Genomic DNA, 20,222 nt, shown 5'->3' with positions numbered 1-20,222 from the left:
ACGGGGGGGGGGGGGGGGGAGTGAGAGGTTTGCATCCTCTGTACTATTCACTACTAAATGTAAACTTGCTTAGGGCTATGGGCTTGTTCTGGGCTGTTCTAACTTTAGCACTAAACAGATACAAGTTTAGACAGTAAGCAACTCAAGGAGTCAAAGATAAACACTGTGTATGTAAAGGTTTCAGTTAGATGGGGAGCTAGTGACGTACAAAGGAGCAGATGCAACACCTACCCTGAAGATGTAGAGGAAGATGAGGAGAAGAAAGGCATTTTAATGGCAATGCCCAAGCCGCGCACAACCAGCAGTGGAGGACCGAGAAAAGCAGAGCCTTAGCTAAAGATTAACCTTCTATGCTTTGGGCTTTTCTTTCTGCCCCCCCGCCCAGCTCCCATTGTTCACCACACAGCTCCCCAGTGCCATTTAACAAGCACTGCAGGGCCCCTGGTTTCACTTTGACTGAAGTTACATTATCATACTATTGCTGTCTGACAAAACTTACAACTGCACTTGTATCTAGTGTTGGTGTAGTCAGCCATGCAATGACGAAGGGCCTCGGAAGACTCCTGTGGGGGGAAAAAAATTACCAACAGTCTGATTTTGTTTGGTTGGAATAAATTTATTTCATCTGTCTGTAAACAAGGTGTTTTTAATAGTTATGGCATTTTTTGAAATGCATATTAAATCAGATGAGTTAGACTGTATCCCAGATGTAACAAAGTGCAGGGAAAGAAATGGACAAATCAGCAACAAGAATTTGTTTAAATCTGTACATTATCCACAAGGCCCAACAATAGAAGCAAATACTAGAATGTCCCTAAAGTAGTGCCATTCGAAAGAAACCCTCGTAGTCAGTTAAAATCCATCTCACAATAGCAACAGTTCATTTTTTTTTTTTTTAAACAATAGTATGGCACAGAATACATATTAAAAAATTCATCACAAGACAGCCAAGTCAGTTATTCCAACCAATACCATCTCCCATTTATTCTTTTGTATACAGAGTTCTGCAGTTCTCTTTAAATGGACATACAAGTTAGTACCGTGCCTGAACTGAGAGTTTGGTTACAGACATTTCAGATGACTAGTGCACAAGGCAGTTCACTCCATGATTTCTGCAGCAAGGGCGTGACAGGCCAAATGAAGATTTTTTTTTTTTTTTTAAATTTGAAATGGCATCATTTTGACAGTTTAGCTTTCAAACTACCGACCTTCATCCAAACAGTGGCTTCAGAGCAGCAAAACTCTTTACCAGTAAGTGATCTGGCAGAAAGACTGGAGTCAGTCAGAGCTCCCAGTATAGCTGAAGGTGGCAGTTTTCCACAATGACATTGCAGTTTCATATTAAAAACCCAAAACAACAAAAAAAAACCCCCATGACCCCCAAGCTGCAAATTAAAATTGGTCCTATGAAAAACTGAAACCAGACACACTCCAGATGGTTATATTGGGATATCTAATGTCCATAATGGCAGCCTTTTACAATTCAACTACAGAACAGGAGCTGGCAAAAAAAAAAAAAAAAAAAAAAAAGTGCCTGAGCTATTGCAATGATGGAATGTCTCTGGGGATTCGTTCGGGACGGTGGTTTTAAGGTCATGGGAGGAAGTGCATCTGTACCCTTTCATAGTTTTGTGATTGCACTTGTTAAGCAGTACAAGCTTCAGACATCATGAAGAAAAAAATAAAAGACTTAACCCTACAGTGAAGTGCAATGACAAAACTAGTGTAACGTTAATAGCGTTTGAGTGGCAAATTGGTTAAACAAACCAGGCACTATAAAAATGGGTGTAAGCAAACAAATGTGGATTCTGGGAAAAAAAAAAAAAAAAGAGGGAGAGAAGTAAAGATATGCATGCACTTTTTTCCTCCCAACCATGCTCTATGAAAGGAAGACTAGTGAGCTGTGTAATTGCTCAAAGTGCTGAAGAGGCATTGATCAAATTAGATTGTACAATCGGCACCTTGTTTAGTATTTAAGTTGTTTTAGTTGTCAATATCACACTAATTGCTAAGACAAAGCAAAGCCTACACTTGGCATATTCCCCTCCCAAGAGTTTTTCAAGGTATCATGCATATCATCTTTGTGGTGCAGTAATGGTGCCAGGTATGGGACTTGGTTACATACAGTGGTTAACATATAAATGAACAAAGGGTAACTGGAATTATGACATTAGGAAATGGGTAAATAAAAAACACAAACTACCATCTACAGTCTGGTAGCACTGAACACAACTGGGTGGTGGTGAAGACAGTTGCTAGGTGGATGGGGAGAGGCTGCTTAGACGTCAGACCTCCTCAGGTATAAAGCCAGTTCATATGCTTTCTTGTTGAGTGTCCCTCCATGGACACCTTCCTTTCCCATGACTATAACCAATGCTGGAGTACACAAGGAAACAAAACAGAAATGAACAGAATTAAAGAAAAAAAAAAAAACAACACCTTTCCCCACCAACAAAGGGATACAAAGGAGACACAGGTTCATACCCCATCACCCTGCATTGCTAATAAAGTTTCCAGAATGTAAGGTTTAAAGCTCACCGCCAGGAAAGTTTAATAGCAATCTTCCCCTAATACTTAACAGTCTGCCTAGCAACTAGAACCCAGAGTCTCTCAAGTATTTTGCCATTGAGTATGCCTTCTTATTCAATCCGCCTCCATGGACCCCTTCTTTGCCCATTACAAAGACCAAGACTGAAAGAGAAAAGAAAAAAAGTTTTAAAAAGAGTGTGTTAGACAAGGAAATAATGCAAGTTTTAGGCAGCGCAATAAACACACTCAAATTCAAGATTTAGTATTTGGGTATTAAGCTAGTTTAACAGGAGTTTTGTAAAAATACAGATGTAGACAGGGCTGGGAGAAGGCATGAGTTATCCTCAGCGATATTACACAACTATGTAAGTCCTAAGAGTTCATTGCTAAGAAAAATGCTACCAACTATCTCAAAAAAGCATCAGAGCCTCTCCACCATCAGCACCACCCGTCATCACCCAGCCAGGAAACCCTGGCTGCATCTTAAAAAAACAAGGGGGGAAAAAAAGAACTGGTGTCAGGGACAAAAGTAGTAGTATATGTAGAACTGTGACTCTGAAGAGCAGCAGAGGGAATTTTCTTATATTCTTATCTGTAGCAGTCACTACTGGTGTAAGAACTGGAGTAACTGTATTCATACTAGCAAAAAAACCCACGGGGTCAGACTTGGGCTAAGACTTTTCATGCAACAACACAACAATAAAATACACTTTTTGTACAAGACAAATCGCAAGGAAGATTTTAATGCTGACCCCCTCTCTAATCCCACAATTTTGGTGAAGCATCCCAATTGTCTTGTGAACAAGAACGTCCTACGGCTCCTCCACCAGTAAACACCACTTGCGAGTTGCCAGCAGATGTCACCAGCAGGTACACAGACACAATAAGCACTCTGCTTCCACGAGCACAGTAATTGTTTCCCAAGCTAGGAATACTGTAATTGGAAATACTGCAGTCAGCCTACCCTACAGGTGATTGTACATCTCCATAGCAATTTGGGCACAAAAAGTTTCAGACACGACAGTTCTCGTTGGCATTTCACAATTTGCAGCAGAGTCAGAACTCTTGTTGTTTCGCTTCAGTGCTACAAGCATTCTTCCTGTATCATTGCTACCCAGCTTCAACCTACAGACAAATTTTGCTCTAGTTTTGTTTTTATACTTACAAGCAAAAGTCTGTTGCTCACCAATTTGTTCTACAGTCAGCCAAACATGCTAGGCCAGGTATTCTGAACACAAAGAATACTACTCGTAGCCAGTACTTTGAGGCACATTTTTTATTTCCAAATTTAGTGCCTTCCCCGCAATGTTTGACTAGAAGTTAAATGAGGAGCACAAGGAGTAGGTGTACTAGCATAAAGCAAGTTTCTCGATGATACCAAATTGGACGGGCTTTTTTGCCTGAAGACGGACTTCAGAGAGCTCAATAGGAAGTGCAAGAAGAGTTAGTGTAGAACTTGTTAAAAGGCAAGTAGGAGTAGCTCACACAAGGAATTCACGTCTTTGCAGAATAAACTTTCCGTTGAGAAGTTTACAATGAAAAAGCTAGTTTCACTACCAATTGTGAATAGATCCCTGCGGTATCCTACTGTAAGCTCTAGATACCAAGTTATCTTATACTTGGCAAGCTGACTTCGGGCTGTAGCCTGCTCCTTCCTGCTTGTCAGAGATCTATTTAACCACTTCACACCTAGTGCCCAGCTGCAATCACAGGAACAGGGACAAGTGTGATTCCTAGGCAGAAATCTAGTTAGTCAGCCAGACCACTGCTGTCCACCCCCCTCAGTCACTTCCTGAAACTAACCATTAAATACAGCAGTCTGGTTTTCCTAAGAGCTGGAGTCTATGCTCAGGGTCGCGTTCTTAATTCAGTGATCTGAAAGCAAAGAAAATCATGCTTACCTCGGCCAGCTCTGCCTACAGCAACATTGTATGTTGGCTCACCACCTTGACTCTTTGTCCTGATGTCCATTGTGCAGTCACCATCAACATACAGGCTATCTCTGATCACAGAGCACTTCTTTGCACCAAGGGTCAGACCATTGGTGAAGAAACCCTCTCGGTCTTTTCCTACAATCATATCTATTTCTACTGGCTGTCAAAGAAAAAAGTCCAGAGTTAGCAGGGCAGTATTTTATTGCTTAATTTCTATTTAGAAAGCGTCCTGACTCACGTCGAGAGGATGAGACAGTAAATTTTCCCTTGCTCCCACCAGGAAGTGCTCCATAATGCAGGGCTTTGTTAGTCACAGTTTATATTGCACTGGTTTATTGCCACTGTAAGCAGTGGAACCGCTGCCTTGGAATACTTCGCGGCCCAGGTCTGCAGTACTCCTCGGGTCCAAGTTCTCATTAAAGGAGGCACTTCACGACTGGGACTAGTGAAGCGCAGGATACACGCGTCTCGGTGACCGAACGCGCCGGGTTAGACACTAACTTTGCCGAAGCGAAGAGCCTGCCAGCACCTGTCCTGGGAGATCAGCTCGGATGCCACCCGACCGCGTCTGCCTGCATCGACGGGGCATGAGCTCAGCGCTCGCAGAGCAGCTGCGGCGGCCTCCGCAGAGCTGGGGGCACTTCCCGACACGCGGGGGCCCCGCCGCCCTCCGCAGCGGCGTGCCCCCTCGGCGGCTCGGCACGGCACGGCATGGCTCGGCTCGGCACGGCGCTCGCCCGCGCCGCAGTGGCGGCGGTGGGCCCGGGCTCTGTGGCGGAGGGCGGGCGCGCCGCGCCGCCATTCATCCCTGCGTGAGGGAGAGCACAAGGGCCCGGGCGGGGTGCGCGGCCCGGTGAGGCGGGGGGGGGGGGGAGGGGGGCGGACCGCGGGCCCGGCCGCGACGCGGCGGCCTCAAAGTGCAGCGTCACGGCGGGCCCGGCCGCCCCAATCACGGCCCGGCACTGCGCGGCCGCCGCCGGCCCTGACCAGCCCCGCTCTGTCCCGGCCCCGGGACCGGGCCCTGCCGCGCCCGGGGTGGGGCGCGGCGCTGGCCTGCGGGTCGGCCGGGGCAGGCCGCGCTGCAGCGCGCTGCCCGCCCCGCACGGCCCTTATGTAACGGCGGTGCGGGTGCCCGCACGGCCGGCCGGCCGGCCGGGCGGCGGGGCCGGCGGGAGCGGAGCGGGGCGGCGGCGGGGGCGAAGGACGGGCAGGGGCGGGGGAGGGGAGGGAGGAATCAATGGCAGTGCGCCATCTTGGCGGTGAAAAACATGGAGCCAGCGGCGAGGTGGGCATTCACGAACGCCTCCTACGCCGCGCACGTAAGCCTCGCCGCAGCGCCGGGCCCGGGCGGCCCTACGCAAGCCCCGCCGCGCACGCCCCGCGCGGCCTCTCCCGCCGCCCCGCCGGCTCCCGCGGCCCCCGCACGGCGGCACCGGCGGCCCCACGGGCGGGCCCCGCCGCATCGGGCCGCAGCCGCGGCCCCCGCCCCCGCCGGCGGGAAGGGCCCCTTCTCCCGCGGCGCCGCCGGCGGCCGCAGACAAAAAAGGCGGCGCGGCCGGCCTGGTCCCTTGGCGGCGCGGGCTCGCTTCCCCCGCCGCCGGGCCCGCCACCGCCGCCGCCTTCCCCCCCGGCGCACCGCAAGGTGCCCCCGTCCCCCGCCGCCTCGCCCCGCCGCTAACGGCCGAGCCGCGCTCCCGCGGGGCCGAGCCGGCGCCGCAGGCGGGCTCGCCCTTCCCCGCTCCCTCCCCGCCTGCCCCGCCGCCGCCCTCACCGTGATGCTCTGGAAGATGCCGCCGGCCGTGGCTGCCCAGACGTACTTGGCGTCGCAGTAGCCCACAATGGCGGCCTCCTGGCAGCAGCCATCGCACATCAGGTTGTCCACGTAGCTCTGCCAGCCGGCCATCTTCGCGCGGGCGGCGGTGGGGGCGAGCGGGGCGGGCGGCGAGGCGCGGGCCGGGCGGCGGGCGGCGGGGCTGGGCGAGGCGGTCCCGTCCCTCTCCTCTCTCTCCTCTCCCTCCTCGACGGCGGAGCGGAGCCGAGCGCTGCAGCGAGCGGCGCGGCCCAGCCCAGCCCTCCGCGCTGCCGGCGCCGAGGGGCGGAGGGGAGGAGGGGCGCGGCCCGGCGCCGCCCCCCGCGCCGCCCGGCTCCGCGCGGCCGACGGGGGAACGGCGGGGCCGCGGCGCTTTCCGCCGGGCGGAGGAGCGCGGTGCGGGCGGGGAGCCGGGCGGCGGGGTCCCGGTGCCGGTCCCGGTCCCGCCCGGCCCTCGGCAGGCAGGTGCGGCGGCGCCCGGGGCTGCGGCGGGCACGCCCGGCCCGGCCCGGCCCGAGAGGAGAGGAGAGCGGAGCGGAGCTCCCTGCGCTGGCTCGGACTCGCGTGGGGAGGAGGCGCGGCGGAGCCGGGCGGTTCGTGGGGAGCCCGGCGGTTCGTGACCCCCCCCTCCCCCGCTGCGGCGCAGCCGGCCGCCGCCTCGCCCCACCCCGGGCCGCCGCCCTGAGCCCCGGCGCGGCCGTGGACGGTGCCGCCTGTCCGGGCGCTGCTGCCCGCCGAGCCCTGATGCCTCTGCCTGCTCTGCCCGGAGCGCCGAGAGCGGCCGGGCTGGGGGTGAGTACCGGCTGCGGTGTGCTGTGCCACCTCCCCTCAGCCCTGGGCTGGGGACACTCGAACGTGGCTCTTGCATCCAACAAATTGCGCTGTTCTCCGCTTCTGGAAGCACGGTCGTTGCTTGGGTAACCCCCTGTTACTATTCAAGACTGATCATGCAGATTCATAGTTGTAGTTTGCTGGAGCGGAGCAGAGCCTTCTCCTGAAAGTGCCCGGGGGGGCCTGCTCTGCTCCCCCAAGTCTGTCTCTTGGGATGCAGTGTTAGCTCAGCTGGTTGCATTTATGGGTTTGGGGTTTTTTTAGGCGTTTCATGTCGTCTTTTGTGTAACTGGCAGCTGTGAGTATCCTTCAGGAAAGCACTGCTGGTGACACTGCTGGTAGTTGGCCATACTCTGCTGCCCTGCTTGCCTGGGTGAGCTGAACCAATGTCCCATCAATGTAGTAAGATTATTCCTGTATTGAATAGCTGGTCTTGTATTGAGCTGGTGGACTCCCCACCTTACACACTAGTATCTGTTATATTTTATTTCTGCATGGTTTTGTAAGTGGTGATTTCAGGTTTTATTCTTCCAGGTTCTACCAAGTTTCTGTTAAAATAATTTAGTTTCCTTTATAAGATGTCTAGGTCTTCTGATACCAGTATTTTGCCGCATTGATATCTGGCCCTGGGCAGGATCACTGCTCAGAGGACTGTCCTACTACAAGTTGCAGGTGTGTTGCCATGTTTTAGGGCAATGGCTCGGTCTTGCTTAACATTGAATTTTGGGGGTAGGGGGTGTGTGTCACCTTTCATTTGAGCAGGGTGGTTTTGCCTTACTTGGTATCTGTTGTGATTCTCTGGGGAATGGAGACGGTGGGATGTGAAGTGGCTGTTCATGTCATTAACTTTGAAGCTTTAATTCAAGAAGCTAGATCTTACACCTGAATATGCCAAGGCATAGTGTACAATCATTGAATCTGCCTTTTCTTGAGGTTATATCCCCCAGGAAGAATATTCACCAAGTATTTATAATGAATAGCCCTACAGTGTACTTCAGGGTATTCTTAGTCCTTTTAAAACCTAGTTCAGTTGTCACAGGATTGACTGTTGTTTAGATACTAATAGAGATTGCTTAGATTACTAGATACTTACAAAAGAGCTTATTTGCATCTTTTAGCTTAATTCCATAAGTATTTTCTCTATTTTATTTTCACAGTGCCTTTCCCCCTCTGAATTTGGACAGCACCAGAACTTTGCTTTATCCTTTTCCTGCCGTCCATGTATACCAAACACGTCCTCGTGTCATTGTCTCTACCAATGAGTTACAGGCTTCAAATTTGCTTTTGGCTTTTTAAATAGCGAAAACTTTTTGTCAAGTTTGGATTGCCTTCTTCATCCTCTCTCCACAGATTCCTTCCATGTGAAGGGGAAAAAGTTCTCTTCCGCCTGAAGCTACTGTTGAGGGGCGCTTCTCTTTTTTAATGCTCTTCTCTAGGAGGCCCCAGTTTAACGCTATTACTTGCACAGAATGGAACGCATCCATCTTAAATGAACAGGAGACTCATGGGTTCATTATTTTTAGAGTTCAACCAAAATGTGTTTGGTTTTTGTCTATACTAGTTTGTTTTTGTAAGCTGCCATATGGATTCCAAATTGTTTCACTTTAATAAGTGAATTTAATAAATAGAGGCAGACATCTTATCACCCTGAACCCAGAGGCAGGCCTTGGGAGTTTCAGAGCTGCCTGTCCTTTGATTAATGAGAAGTGGGCTTTGCATGGACTGCACAAACATGGAGGTACCTCACGCAAGAACCTGTGGGTTTCCAGGGCTTTAGCCAAAGGCTGCGCCGCCTCTTGCCTGGCGGTATCTCACCTTCTTGCTTGCACCCTTCTGTGCATTTGTTCGTTCTTTCTGCCTGAGGACCGAGCATGCATTTCCGAGCCCTTGCGACCTAATGTCCAGCCCTGTTTCACGGGAGGTAGAGACCCAACAGCCACTGCCAGCTAGGAGCTGGGCCGAGTCTGGGGGCAAATACTGCTACTTTAGCAGCCGCCAAACCGGTGTGCGAGGCACCACGGCAGTCCCCGGGATTCAAGAGCCTTGCCAGCTTAACGTGTGATGGGTTCAGTGCTGCGCCTCTTTGATGCACCAGTCGTTTCACTTGGATGTCACAGGATGCAGAGCGGGTTTGAGAACATTACCACTGCTTTTGGGGAATATCCCCTTTTTTTAGTAGCTACATAACCCAGGTGATCAGTAGTGTGAGTGCTATTTTGCTGAGCAGATTGTGCTAGCAATACTGGGAACACAGTTGTCTGCTTTTAATGACTTAAATTGGAAATAACTGCATGGAAGTCTGGGATCTCCTGAGTGTAAATGGATGGGTGAAAGTAGAGGATTTGCCACCTGCTTGGTAGCTCGGCTTTTAGTCGTGTTATTTGTGAAGTAACTCTAGTAATATAGTTAGAAAGCAAAGTCTAAAGTGGGTTACCGTTATTTAATGTTATGAAACTACCAGGTAGCTTGTATAATTGCAGATTCAGCAGGCACCAGTGCTTTTTCTAAAAATCATAATCCTTTAATTCTATTTTCACTATCAGTTGACTCATTTGGTCGTGTTCTATGTTATACAATCGTTACAATGCTATTTGTATAGACACTACTGTACCAGCACTTTTGAGACTGTTTAAGAAAATAAGGATATGCTCTGTATGTTGAAGATTGTAAGAGAAAGGAGTTCCAGTTTTATTTTTAGTTATGAGTCTTAACTGGAATCTGAGACATTTGCTAAATGCAGGATTTATATATAAACAAAAATATTGTTGTTAAAATTGATAGATGTAGTGGGTCATTTTAACATCAGTACCTGGACTGATGTATGAAATGGAGCTGTCTGAACATAAGCTTTACATGTACAATAAAGAGTTGCTAAATCTTAAGCAGCTTGTAACAATTATTAGTCTTTTTCCTTTGGTTCAGAACTTTGTCTAAAATTTATGTTGGATCACATCTAAGAAAAATAGTAATTTGAAGGAATTTCAAAGTACCAACTGCTTAGCCAGAGTGTACTATTTATAGCTTTGTGAGAAACTTGACTGCTTTTATATTAGTACCATAAAAGTTGAAATTGGCAAAAAACTTGAAGGAGGGCATATATTTTGTTAGTAAAATAACTTGCAGTTTTCTGTCAGGCTTTGTAATTACCAGAGCTGCTGCTGTGCTCAAAATGGTTGGACAGCCAAAGGTAAGATTTCTTATGATGTCCCAGGTTCTTCCCGATTTTCACCAAATTGGCCCGTTTGGAGTGACTTTAACAGCATTTATGTGTCGGCAGGAAGGGCAAGTGACCATCAGCAGAATGCAGCCGGACTTCTTTGTGAAAATTAAAGTTTACAGAGCCAAAGCGTACTCGATGCATCATTCGTCTCCGGTGTTAGCGCCGTTCACGTCGGTTTGCGGTGCTGCTCTGGTGACTTCCTCTCCAGACCATATTGGATTTCCTGTGGCAGTCTTTCTCTTTACCACAAGTGCTTTCGGAAGTGCAGAGGGTAAAACCGATTTAGAAGTGTTATAAGTTAGCAGATTCACTTCTGCTGATTAAAAGCCAAGAAGCAAGGAGCAATCTGTCTCATAGCCTCGTGGTGACGACTAGAAAATGGGGTTTGCAGGGTCCTTCCACACCTACTTAAGTGACTTGGCTGAAAAATGAGGAAGCCACCAAAGGCTGGGGTGAGTGTTAGCTAGAAATAAATTGTGAAAATGATATATTAATGAGCTGAAAACTTGAAGCTAGGTTTAACAAATCCGGTGATACAAAATGCAACAATCATTAGATTCAGACCACAACGCGAAGTTTTATTGCATAGCCACACCTGCGCATAGGAAAGGTCCTGCCCAGTGCTAGCATAGCTGTGGTTGTGCTACGAAGAGCCCTGTACGACAGCACTCAAAAAGCATCCAGAAAGTTCTGGGAAAAAGATGATTTTCTGTTGTATCCTACATTGTTTGGAAAGGTGGTTTAAGTCCACGTGCAGATGAGGGTTTTGTCTCCATAGAGGAGGTTTGCCTGGTATGGTTTTACCAGTATACGTAGCTCAGCAAAACCTTTGTCTTTCTAAGCATTAAATAGGTAAGCAGTTAAGAAGAATTTTCCTTCCTTATCCTTTATTTAACCATCAAATTCAAACATAACAAACCTAAAATGTAACTTTTAAAATCACATGCAAGCTTAGGGGTATTGCTATGTCAGATGATAAGGGTATGAGATTGCTTCCATTTCAGTGGCTTCCAGAAATGCTTTAAATCTGAGGAAGGGCAGTTCTTTGTGGATCTGATTTATAGACTGGCCAAAGCACTAAAAAACATGTCTGAAATCATGGAACTTTGCTCTGCTTTTGGATTTTTAAGTTAAGTTCTTGATCTCACCAGTGGCCAACAAAAAATAAACCTTAATCCTAGAAATTAATGTGTATTGTATGTAAATTCTTACTTGGACAGGTGTCTCTGGTTCATCATGGTGTCTTGGTGAGGGTCCCTGTACGAGTGAGATGTGCAGAATTAAGCCTATATGACCCAGCTTTCTGTGCATTCAGATTTATAAAACAGGCTCCTCGTGTATTTAGATCCTGCAATATTTTGTTTTGCTTTTAAAAAAGCAAACAGAACCCAAATAGGCAGCCGTCTGTTAACTTTTCAATTATGAAACAAGGGTATGTACTGTGAAATTCAGTAAGTTTATAGATAGCTTGACACAGAGGAGGGAAGGTGGTAGCTTCTTCAATCCAAGCTCTTTTATGATTTTATTTTATCCAAGCTCAGTGGTGACTCATCACATGCCTTTGTTAACTGATTATTTCAGTGGGTGAAAGGTTGCATAGAAGTTAATCTGAGAAGGGAAAACTAAGGCTGAGAAATGCGGTAAGGGAGTTGGAGAAGCACGAAGTTAGAGGCACGAAAGCGGGAAGGTAGAAAACAGAGCAGAGCAAGTATGGGCTCTCAACAGTCATTTTTAATGGATATTTGTGCAGCGTGGTTAAATGAGACCAGCTAACAGTCTTATTACTGCATGAAGTCTGTACCTCTGATCTCTGTACAAACTTCACTGACTGTACTGAGAAATTATGTTAGATGACAACAGCGTTTAACTTTTCCCAGGCTTCATATGTGTGGGTTTGTTTTTTTTTTTTCTTCTGTCAAAGTTGACTGGTATTATAATTTTACCTTTTTAATAGCTGATCTGCATTTTTGCACTGTGCTAGCATACATTAAGAAACCCCCCAGACTTATCTCTGACGTTGTATTGCACTGAGGGTGCCCTGCAGTAACGGCAGGACTCTCCTGCCGAACGTGACCACAAGGTCAGCAGCATCCTCCTGGCAGTTGTCATGGCCTTCCGCGTGTATGTCCTATCGGTGTCTGGTTCTTGGCTGCCTATGTGTGGTCACGTTCCAGTTACTGAACTGACAGGCCTTCCTGTTTTTCTAGCTCACAGTTTCTTTAGGTGATTGCTTTTGCACCGCTTTCTGCTGCTTTTTCAATGCACCACGTGGTTTAGCCAGGGAACCCTGAAGCTTTGTTGAGTATGTTATTTCCTTCATTAAGCTCTCTCTGTCAGTGACAGTATCTGTAAATATGTTTATCTGGGTGATATGTCCTCCTCTGATCACAAATAATTTTGCTGTTGATGCTTGTTATTTGTTAAAAGTCCAAAGGATTTTTTGGATCACAGATATATAAATTTATCTGTCATATATAATTTCTACCCAAAACATTCACTGTTTGCAAAAGTAATAATTCTGAAGTATAAAAAGCCATATTTTCGCAGAGAAATTATATAGTTCTAACCTTATAATGCTCTGCAAAATTACAAATATATATTATTTTTTGAATGAAGCAGAAATGGCTAAACTTTTTTTTTCAATTCTTTTTTAAATTTAGTACCAAATTTCTCTCTATCCATGAAGTACTTGATTCTAGCTATGAGAAGCAGTCAACCCGCCTGCTGTCAGCTCACCAGAAAAGAGCCAATATACGTATATTTAATATTTAGAATATTTTTCTGTGAAATTTGGATAGTTGAGGTACTACTTAGTTTCAGCACCCAGAGCATTATTTCTGCCGTAGCTGTAGTGCTTTTCTATCAATTACATCTAGTCAAATACATACCACATTTTTGAGAAACAAAGTATATGAAAATTATTCTGCTCAAATTTGTCTACATAATCACAAAAGAAGATAAAAGTTTTAAAATACGTTAATTATGTGCTTAGAAAAGGTGTACTCAGCCTGAAAGTCTAATACTGCTGAACTGTAGAGCAGCCACTCTGGTATGGATGAAAGGAAGCATTACGAATCTAAAAATGGGAGGAACAGGGAAAAGTGGAATTGAATAAAGGGGATAGCAGCCTAAAAATGGTGTGTTTTCATTTAGAACATTTTCTCTTTTTTTTAAAATATCTCACTGAAGGAAACAAGTAATGCCGTATCTTGACCAAGCAGCTATTCATTATGAAAATTGAACATGCTGAAAATATTACAGGGAAGAAGCGTTGCAGAGGACCGTGGAGCAGAGGCAGGTCTCCTTCAGCACGGCGGTAAGCTGGCATCCGTGGAGACCTGGTAGATGGCTTCAGGAGGTCATGGCTTTGCTCGTGTACCGGTCTTGTTGATGGATTGTGCCCCCCAGCATCGTTAGTTTAACTGGTATGTCTACGTAGTAAGTGCCAGTGGAGGCAAGCGTCCGAATCTCAGATTGTATGTGGGTTTGAAGCAGGTGCTGGGTTTTTATTATCAATCTTTACAGCAACTGGGGGTGGACTCGTGGTGGTGGTACTGTGAGGAAGAAGAATCCAGTCATCTGCTGTGTGTCTCCCCGTGCTCTCCTGTCTGTCTCCCTGGTGTCCTCATCCAGCAATGCAGCTTGCACCACACTGTCAGGTCACATTTAGAGCGTCCACAGTTGCTCACACCTGCTTTTCGGTTGTACGTGTTTCTAACCGTGTGTTTCCCAGTGCATGCTAAGGTTTTGTGAAGACGTACATGGGAAAGATACAGCTAATACAGCTGGTCTGTACTCTGGATGAAGATAAATGCCAAACTGGCAAAGGATTTTTTAAAGATTTGTAACTTAAGTGTATTATGTTTATCTACAAGAGTGAAAGGATTCCTCCTATTTCAGATTTCTTTGAAACTTAAATGTAAAATGCAGAATGAGGACCACTTTTTTAAAATGAAAATACATTACTTCAGTATATAAATGTCATATTTCAATGGTCTTAACATATTACTCTGTTGACTGAACAATCAGAATAATTCTCCTTTGCTATACAGACATTGTCCTCATTAGGTTAGAATAGCATGCATAAGGCAGTCGTGACGTATAGCGTGGTTTTGGCCACAGAGCTAGAAACAGGTGCAGTTTTAGCAGTTGCCATTGCCAAAAACCACAGAAAAACAGAGGAAGGGAACATTAGCACCAGCTGGATTTTTTTTTGTGCGTTTTAATAGACACCCATTTTCTTGTGTTATCATTAGTAGATGTCTGTGGAGAAGATAATGGTAAACTGCTGGCAGGTGGTCATCGTGTATTCAACAGTAAGCCTTTCAAAAACCATCGATAACCTGGTTTTAGATACGGGTTAGTTGAGTGAATTGGAATGCACACTATTTGGGAGGAAACTGAACTCTTGTACTGAAATAGGACAGCTTGGAGGCAGCTTTTAGGCGAAGGTATACTTGTTTCTCAAAACGTGCTGTTGGTGTGGACCTGGGGACGGTCATCAGCCAAACATTGGCTGCAGCAGAGGAAATGGCACTTCTCCTCAATGTCGGATTATACACTTCTCCACTTCATCCATTTATAATGCCTTTCGATTGGACATAGTTGTTTCTCCTTCGTGTTTACATATTTTCCTGTGGTTCCAACAATTTTTTTTTTCTTTTTGAGAGTACTTTGTGGTGAAATATAAGATTGCGCTTCACTCTCCACGCTCAAGGCATTGTAACTGCACTGGCTTTGGTGGTAGCTTCTGTTTGGTTTTGATTTAAATAACTAAATATTTTTGTTTCTATCTTTACTATTTTAGAAACTATATGCTGTAACAGCAAAAGATATACCACAAAAGGAGTTAAGTTTATAACTGTAGTATAACCATGATCACCCTACAGCATGCAAAACAGTACTTTGACTTTAGGAAAGATTGATCGAGCGGTTCTGCCGTGTCTACTGCAGTTCACTTCTCTCTCCTTCCGCTCCCTGACGGCCCTTCCCCATGCTCTGTCCGTCTTTCAGAGGAGCAGCCTGGTGTGCACAAACATCTTCCAGAGTATATGAAAAAATATTGATTAACTGATTTCCAGGTAGTTGTAAGATGTTTTTTCTGAAGGATGTAAAAATAAACAAATAAATAAATATCCCAGGTAGTTTTCAAAATATAATTAAAATATGGTTAAATTTAATCCACTCTTCAAGTATTTTCAGTATTAGTCAGGAATACCTTTTTTTTTGCTGCTGCTATTAAATACGGCTACAGTAAGTTCCTTTCCAGAACTAAAACAGCAATCTTATTTGCACACTGCTTCAAGGATGGCAGCTGGTGTTGTATTTTCTGCTGAAGGAAAAGAGAATGTAGCTGGGGCACTGTCGTGGTTTAACCTGGCAGGCAGCTAAAACAACCACGCAGCTGTTCACTCACTCCCCCCCAGTGGGAGGGGTGAGAGAATCGGGGGAAAAAAGTAAAATTTGTGGGTTGAGATAATGGGTTGGGATAATAATATGACAGAAAAGGAAGACAGTAATAATAATGATAAAAGAACATACAAAACAAGTGATGCAAGGCACAATCACTCACCACTCGCAGACCACTGATGCCCAGCTAGTTCCCAAGCCATGGTCTAAACCCCCAACTAGCTTCCCCCAAGTTATGTACTGAGCATGATGTCATATGGTATGGAATAGCCCTTTGGTCAGTCGAGGTCAGCTGTCCTGGCCATGCCCCCTCACAGCTTCTCGTGCACCCCCAGCCTCCTTGCTGGCAGGGCAGGGTGAGAAGCTGAAAAGTCCCTGACTTGGTGTAAACGTTGCTGAACAACAACTAAAACATCAGTGTGTTATCAACGTTGTTCTCATCCTAAATCCAAAACACAGCACTGTACCTGCTACTAGAAAGAAAATTAACTCTACCCCAGCGGAGACCAGGGCAGGCATAAATCCAAATAAAGGAATTCAAGTGCTTAATTCCAAAGTTTCAGTCCTGAAACCTGCTTTGTCTCTGGCTGATCTTCACGTGACCAGAGCCCATGTGGGCACAGAGCCTGGTGTGAGGTCCGTGGCTCGTGCTGCTGCGGGGAGAGCAGCAGAGCTCTGAGGGCAGAGCTGCAGGACTCCTGCCCCGCAGCACTGACAGCCAGAGCAGCTCTCCACCGGCTTGCTCTCTTGGAGAGCGTGACCTGGAGGCTGCTCTTTGGGAATGGCTTGCAAGCACCAGTGCTGGGGTCCCCGTGCAAAATGAAGGGGCATCTGGTTCTGGGGGAGCCTGGGTGCCGTTGCCCTCTCCACAGAACCCTTTGAGAGCACTTGGCAAGAAATGGGAAGGCCAGGATTCAAATCCCTTCTTTTCCTGAGAAGTTACACATTTTCCCCTTCTCTTGAGAGTGCCCTAGCTCCCAGCAGCTGGCTTCGGGGAGGAGCGCGCCGCCTTCCCTCCCTCTCCGCCTGCGCCCCAGCTCCCTGGATCCGAAAAGGAAGAGCAGTGCGAAACGTTGCCGTGATGATCACAGAGCACTGCCGGGGAGAGAGGTGCTGGGTGCGCGCGTGGCTCTGCTCCGCTCGCTGTTGCAGGCGTGTGTTTCAAGCGCTTTGTCCCTGTCTGGGCCGTGCCGCGTTCTCTGTTTTGTCCAAGATAGAGCAGCTGTAAAATTAAGCCCTTATACACTGTAAGAGTAATTCCAACAGACTTCTGTCATCTGTGTGTTACAGCTTTGAGATGCTAGGCTTGCCGCTTGGTAGTTTTGTGAGCATGGTTGCTATTTTTGGACTTCAAACCTTTCAGTAACTTCCAAGACCCTGGCACTAGATGGAGCTTTAATCTACTTGCACTTAGAAGTCTATTAGTTTAACCACAAGTTAAAACCAGGGAAGAATAAAAGACAGTATGTATACCTGCTGCTACATTTACAGTGCCCTTCTTCCCTTTTGTTAGCAGAGTGGTGTAAATTATAATTTAATTTAAATGAAAATTAAATTATTGCAGCAGAATCTCCTTGATCCAGTAGGTGCTTTATAATCACTCTTACTAGCACCCTTTAATGTTCTTTCAGGCTTGTGGGAGAAGTTGCTGTAAGTTAGATATGCTGAAAATGTGCTGCATATTTAAGCTAATAACTAGGCTGTGCTGAATAAAGGTAACGCCATTTTCTGAACAAAGTTCCTGTTTATATTTCAGGATGGGGTGTGGGTGACCAAGCCTTCTGTTTGCTCATTCAATAATGCATTTGCATTTTCACTTCATGCTACCAAAGCCAACAATTCAGAATCATCTGTTATCAGTCACTTTTTCATTTTTTCTCCATGTGTTACCCTTGAAAATATTGAACAAATAGAAACAAATAAAAAACAGCTTTGAAACTGTAGTGCTTAATACTTTTCATTTAGCAAGCACCATGTCTCACAGGCTGCGCAGCATATATCAGAAATTGAAGACCACCTCTGCCTCCCACAGAAATAACTGGAAGTAGATTTAGTTTTGTTCTTGGGTGCCTATGTTCTTATCAGCAAGAGACTGGTTCAGTCAAAACCATTGTCCAGGCACTGAAGTAGCCAACTGTGTAATCGGTTCTATTCATGGCCCTCTAGTATTTTATTAAATGGTTTAATATAGTAAATCAGGAGATATATACTTGGGCAAAAAAGCAAAAGGCACACAGTGCTCAGAACACTGGAGGTGATAAGAAGAAGAAGATTGTGTATTGCATCTCGCTCCCATCGCCTTCTCGAGGTCTAATCCTTCAGTGCCTTTCACCTTTTATCAGGAGGACTGAGGGACTCTGCACACACCACGGGATGAAAACCTGTGCAGAAAACTTTACATAAATGGAGTATTGCCATATGAGCAAAATCGCATTTCTGGATTATTTCTACTATACTACAAGGAACTATATTCTGTATGGAAGAGTACATGCAGTATTTTAGACAACTGTGTTTGCATATGGCAATCTGATTACAGTATTGGCCGTATTGAGTAGGGAAACAGCACAGGCAGCTTTCAAAAAAAGACCCTGCTCCAGAAAGTAATTTTAGAAGGGTGTTTCATAGTTGACCTGGCAAAAATTTTGATTGTTACTTGTGACCAGATTAAGTGTATTCAAAGTCATAATTTCCATATGAATCAATGGAAGTTGGGTGCTTAAGTACCTTTTAAGAATTTGTTCTGTTGAGGTTGTCACCAGTTGCACTCAGACTGTAAAATTTCATTAGCACTGGTTTCAAGTTTGCCACCCTTTGAAGACAGAAGTAAGTAGGAATACGCTGATACCCGATTCCTCAAATGCACATGGAGAGCAGTAAGAAGTTGTAATCCTGGTAGCATCACTGATACAGGGCATAAAAAGGTTAAATGTCATTATTTCTTTACACTTTCATTTCATTTTACAAAAGCAGCTCATAAAGTTACTGAGGATCAAAGCGTGCTGGAGCATTCTTCGTTATTTTTGGCAGCTCCTCTGCAGTTGTATATGTCAACACCGTTTCATTAAACGGGTAGATGTAGCTGGTAAGCTGTCCTTTGGCACCACCATCGTTATATAGAAAGCATATCTACAGAAATAAGTGTCGTAAAATCTGCACAGTGCGTAAACTGTTTTCTTTATTTCTTTTTTAGATGCTCTTTCTCTTGTTGTCCCATATACCAATTAACATGCCTGGTCAACTCTTCCTTTTTCCTTGCAAGTGGAAAAGAAAATGCATATGCAACATTTTCGAAGATGGGTGCAGGATTTACCCACAAAGCTTCCCCTGACTAAAGATTTGTAAAGTTTCCCCTTTGTAAATGTGGAGGTTAGATTGTAGATCAGATGTAAATGTTCAGATAACCCACTGTAACCCCTGGAGTCTGGGTAATATCTTGGCAAGTAAACTAAGCGGGTTCAGAGAATACAGAACAAAGGAATCTGTGGTGGCTAAGGACTGATTAGTTTATACAGAATATGACAGCAAGACCATATTTATATAGATATATGTTGTCCACTGCTTTGCTGTTGTACACTTAATTACTGCCCAAGGTGTGGTTTATGCCCTTGCTTTAAGAAATTCTTGACAAGCATGCTTTTGTCTGCATGGCTAATGTTTTTAGCGTTCCCTTTAAATGTGAGTATACAAAACTGTAGACACAAGTCCAGGGTTGTTCATGGTGATGCCATAAGCAGATCTAAAATCACCTTCTTGTTCCTTCTGACCACATTGCACTTGCTCCAGCACAGCCAGTTGCTGGAGAGCAATAGGTCAAACTGGGACTTCCCACAGCCAGGTCCGTCGTGCTTGGGAGAACTAGGCTACACTATTTTTTCTTTATCCATATGTCTTCTTTTGTGCACAAGACTAAATCTACAGTTTACATTTGAAATGTAAAAGTTGATTGGGGAAGAAATCAATCTTTTTTTTCTGCTGCATGCTGGGGAAATATTCCTGCGTAATTAATGAGGTTCTCTTTAGGGTTTTTCACCTTTACAGACTACTTTGCACTATTGCACTACTGAATATGCAATGTCATAAATTCAAACTGGTCACAAAGGGAAATGAAAATAAATCACTTAACTACTGAAAATGATCCTTACTACTTGCAGGGATCAGGCTAATGAAATCATGCAAGGAAGGAGCATCCATGCTCTTACCTCTGTTGATGTAAACCCAAAGTAATACTACAACCCTGAACGGGGTGAGTCTGGAGCAGCATGTGTTAGCGTACTCTGGGAGGGAAGCTCTGCCTTCCTGATAGTTATTAATTATTATTAAAATCTGATTATTGTAATGTTTTATTTACCTGCTGGAGCAGATGCTTTTTGGATTGGATGCATCAGACGCTTGAGGACAACACACTCTGCGAATGCTGCTTCAAAAAAAGTTGTGTGGATTTCTTTCCTTTTGCTGCGTGAGCAGCCTGGCAGGAGGAGAGCACCGTGAA

At 45.7% G+C, this 20,222-nt stretch overlaps 1 protein-coding gene and 1 long non-coding RNA gene across 3 annotated transcripts; one reads left to right on the top strand and one right to left on the bottom strand.

Moving 5' to 3' along the window:
• Positions 1-595: 595 nt before the first annotated feature.
• PFN2 (profilin 2) lies at positions 596-6,564 on the bottom strand. Of its 2 annotated transcripts, none has more exons than XM_075761786.1 (3): positions 6,235-6,564; positions 4,431-4,623; positions 596-2,691 (listed from the first exon to the last, which is right to left on the bottom strand). In XM_075761786.1, exons 1-3 carry the CDS (start codon positions 6,364-6,366, stop codon positions 2,594-2,596), a joined length of 423 nt encoding a protein of 140 aa, XP_075617901.1. In that variant the 5' UTR covers positions 6,367-6,564; the 3' UTR covers positions 596-2,593. The 2 variants fall into 2 exon arrangements, with proteins under 2 accessions (XP_075617901.1, XP_075617900.1); XM_075761785.1 differs by having other exon boundaries at positions 596-2,376; positions 6,235-6,554.
• A 36-nt stretch (positions 6,565-6,600) lies between these two features.
• Positions 6,601-20,214, top strand: LOC142602970 (uncharacterized). Its single transcript, XR_012836834.1, has 4 exons — positions 6,601-7,065; positions 13,514-18,654; positions 18,924-19,099; positions 20,091-20,214. It is a non-coding gene; the product is annotated as an uncharacterized LOC142602970 (long non-coding RNA).
• Positions 20,215-20,222: the final 8 nt, after the last annotated feature.

The sequence above is a fragment of the Balearica regulorum genome, chromosome 9 (genome assembly GCF_011004875.1).
Source record: "Balearica regulorum gibbericeps isolate bBalReg1 chromosome 9, bBalReg1.pri, whole genome shotgun sequence".
NCBI lineage: Eukaryota > Metazoa > Chordata > Aves > Gruiformes > Gruidae > Balearica > Balearica regulorum.
Note: the sequence above shows the minus strand (reverse complement) of the source record. Positions and strands in the feature narration are given on the sequence as shown.